At 37.2% G+C, this 3,808-nt stretch overlaps 1 protein-coding gene across 1 annotated transcript in view; it reads right to left on the bottom strand.

Annotated features, from left to right (window-relative positions):
* The window catches only part of dnaaf5 (dynein axonemal assembly factor 5), a 23,753-nt gene that overhangs the window by 1,061 nt on the left and 18,884 nt on the right, over positions 1–3,808 (bottom strand). The window contains exon 12 of the mRNA XM_016569979.1: positions 3,012–3,203. Coding sequence (XP_016425465.1) covers positions 3,012–3,203 — 192 coding nt within the window. The remainder of the gene's footprint in view (positions 1–3,011; positions 3,204–3,808) is intronic.

Here is a 3,808-nt window from a genome sequence, read left to right as displayed (position 1 = left end):
TGGTCATAAAATTATCAAGAAGAAAAAATAAAACTGCGGTCATAATTTCATTATGAACTGTCACTTTGATCTATAATATAGAGCGAGAGAGATCAAAAGTGACCGTTCATAATTAAATTATGGCCGCAGTTAACTGGCCTATTGATATACTCACCTTTCATTAACTTTGATAAATGTGATTATTTTGAATGTGATTGTTACTCAAATTAAAAAGCATCCATAGTTTTACCTTTACAAATTATAAAAAAAAAAGAAAAAGAAAACCATTCAAAGTCAGCTCACCATTTAGGAAGAAAGAAAAGCCCATAAAGCTCATTTGTGTTCTTTCAGCAGTCGCGTCTTTGTTGTGGGTATTTGGTTTTATCCTGATTTGTTTGGTCGGGGGATTTACTTTTATCCGGCGCTTTATACGTTTGTAAGTGCACCAGAAAACAAGGTTTTCTTTGTGTAAAGATACGAGTGAATTACCTCAGTAACTCAAGCACAGTGTGACAGTGCTGTTATTATAAGCTTAACCAAAGGAATGAGGGATTATGGGATATGGCAAGTGTGGTGATATAATGGACATTAATCACATCTGAGGTGTCTTTGAAATACGAGACATGTTTAAGAGCAGATTGAAAAATAAAGAAAGACAAGATGAGATTAAAAAGGAAAACAAGATCAGACAAATAGTGCATCCAAAATCGCATACTGAGTGGGTACGACATTTGAATTCCAGCGTACTTAAAGGGTTAGTTCACCCAAAAATGAAAATTCTGTCATTAATTACTCACCCTCATGTCGTTCCAAACCCGTAAGACCTTCGTTCATCTTCAGAACACAAATTAAGATATTTTTGATGAATTCTGAGAGCTCTCTGACCCTCCCATAGACCGCAAGGATACTAACACGGTCAACCAATGTCCAGAGACGTAGCAAGGAGATCGTTAAAATGGTCCATGTGACATCAGTGGATCAACCGCAATTTTACGAAGCTACGAGAATACTTTTTGTGCGCAAAATAAAACTAAAACAATGACTTTATTCAACAATTCGTCTCCTCCGCGTTACACTAGGGCCATTTTGGAGAATATCAGCTGGACGTAAACAGCATGAGGGTGAGTAATTAATGACAGAATTTTCATTTTTGGGTGAACTAACCCTTTAAGACTGGAATACACTACACGATTTTCCCCCGATTCACAGTTTGGATAAGTCGACACTAGTTGCTGAAAGTCAAAGCCATTCTGCAGATTTGAGTTGACAGATTTCATAGAAAATCGCATAGTGTATGATGGTCACGGGCTTCAGACTATGATTCCATCCATTCGGAGGATATCAAACTTGTTTTACGAATACTATGAATTCGGACATACTACTCACCTCACAATGTTTTTTGTATGCTACATAGTAGGGAAGGATGCGATTTCGGACGGACTCTTTTTTTCCCTCATGATGCCAAATATTACACAAAATAAACCCCTTCAGAATAATACAAACTAGGAATGTCAAGGGATTAAAATTTTATTGTAATTAATTACATGATAATAAACAAAACCACTGGTAAATAAAACGCACCTTAGTATCGATATTTTTTGTTTGAGTATCGATACTTTCGATACTCGCGTCAGTATCGATATATCGATATCGATACTTCGGATCGATACGCCCATCCCTAGTACTTGTGCGCTCTGTGACTGTGAGACCCTTTCTGTGAGCCGCCTCACACCCAAAGCGCGCGCGCCTTTGCGCGTAAACGGCCAAATACATACAAAAATGTGTCAAAGTGCCCATCTTGATGAGTATTCATGTAAACAGTCGATTTATACTAAACATTGTCGGTATACAGGCTATTAAGTTAATGTAAACAGTTGAGAAACAAAACTTATGTGTAACAGTTTGATCCGTGCATGAGGTCTTAAAGAGACAGTAACCTAAATAAACCTGCTGTCTGTCATTAATGTTTATTTATGCATTGAAGAATAACCAGTGTTATTTTAAAGTTAAATAGATTATTCTGTTTCTATGGTACTTCTGTACCTGAATATTACTGTTAAACCTACCTGAAAAACTTAAAGCACAGTTCATTTTAGTTGTATCTTGTTATTGTATTTGTTTGTGCCATTGCTTGTCATTAATCTATTCTTATTTTATTACTGACTGTTTACTTGTCTTTTTTAGCTAAAATAAATTCAATTCAGAGTTTGAAAGTTTTTTTTAAGTATCTTCCTCACAATATAAATATGAATCAACAACATTATAAATTGTAAAACACAAAACGAAAATCAGGCCCTGTATAATATAACGGCATTTTTCCCCCTCGTATCTTGAATTTTTGGGGCATATACTGCATCGTTATAAGCAACATCACACAGTCAGTTGCCATCCAGTCGTCAATGTAAGATGACATACAGGTCTGGGCGGGGCAGGTGCATTAAATGTGTTAATAATGTTAACACATTATTTTTTCCATAATTAATCGCACCAAATTAACATGTTAAATCAACAGCCTTAATACAAATGCACTGACTTCACATCAGGATCCCGGTTATCCTGTCAGGGCTTATTCTGCGATATCAACCGGATGACTATACATTATGGCCTACTTACTATATGTACTTTTTCAATGTCCTTTGGGGGGTTCAAACTGTAATTAGGGGGTATGAAGGGTTTCTGAACAGTACTCCATGTGCGTATGCACTAGGACACATTGACACAGGATTATGGGAAGGTGTTGACAGCCCATGACCCCGCTGGAGGCAGGCCAGTAGCAGAGGAGCGTGTGATGGATAGAGTGTAAAAATGCAGGATTAATGAGGCTCTTTGAAGTGAAGAACGGGGAGGATCAGAGAAGTGGACCGTAGACCATTAACACTGAGCTGAATCACTTCCTTAAGCAGCAGGAAGAGATTTATCTTACATCACAACAGTGTCGACTCGAATATAACTGTCATCAGTCACAATTCAAGTCAAAACATCAGATGATGATTACAGCAGATATGAAATATCGCTGCCAAAAAAGTCCTTACCGAGGACTGAATCCTGGATTTTGGTGTCGGGGTCGTCCATGTAGAGCAGCAGCTGCTGGAACAGGAACTCCAGGTGTGGGCGGCACGACTGAGTGTCATAGTTTTTCCCCAGAGATGAGAACCACGAGCTCAGAGACTTCAGCGCTTCGACACGGACGTCTTTACTGCTGTCGTCCACACGCTTCAGCAGCTCTGAACACACAGATGCACTCATCAAAACATCTACAACCTCACAGACACGGAATTATGAAAGTGTGCAATAGGGATGTAACGGTATGAACATTTCTTATCACGATTATAGTGACCAAAATTATCACGGTAATCAGTATTATCACAGTATTGTTAAAATGTGCTGGATATGTTAAAAAAGAACCGACACATAAATCTTTTTGTTTGCATAATCACTAAAACAATAACCGAACCAATGATGTTCGGATTTTAAATGACAACTTGACTGACAACAGTTTAATAGCATGTTGAAATATCTAATGTAAATGTTCAAATAAAGCTTTGAAAAAGTTTAATAAAAAGGTAAACCTCACATTTCAGCCTTTAAATAAAGAAAAGATATGTCAAAATGATAATTGATTAATAAATGATTATATGTATTTTATCTACTCCATAAAGAATTCTAGATAACTTATCTGAATTGCTTAAATGTGTACAATCCACATAAGCTTGTTTTTCATCAACCGGTCAAAATTTACAGCAGGGCATGCAAATTCTGTCCATTTTTGGCCAGACTGAAACTGCACACAGGTTGAATGTAAATATAGGTCTCTGTAAATCCACTCGCT

Source organism: Sinocyclocheilus rhinocerous, unplaced genomic scaffold (genome assembly GCF_001515625.1).
Source record: "Sinocyclocheilus rhinocerous isolate Xijiao unplaced genomic scaffold, SAMN03320098_v1.1 scaffold51, whole genome shotgun sequence".
Lineage (NCBI taxonomy): Eukaryota > Metazoa > Chordata > Actinopteri > Cypriniformes > Cyprinidae > Sinocyclocheilus > Sinocyclocheilus rhinocerous.
This window is presented reverse-complemented; position numbering and strand designations above follow the sequence as displayed.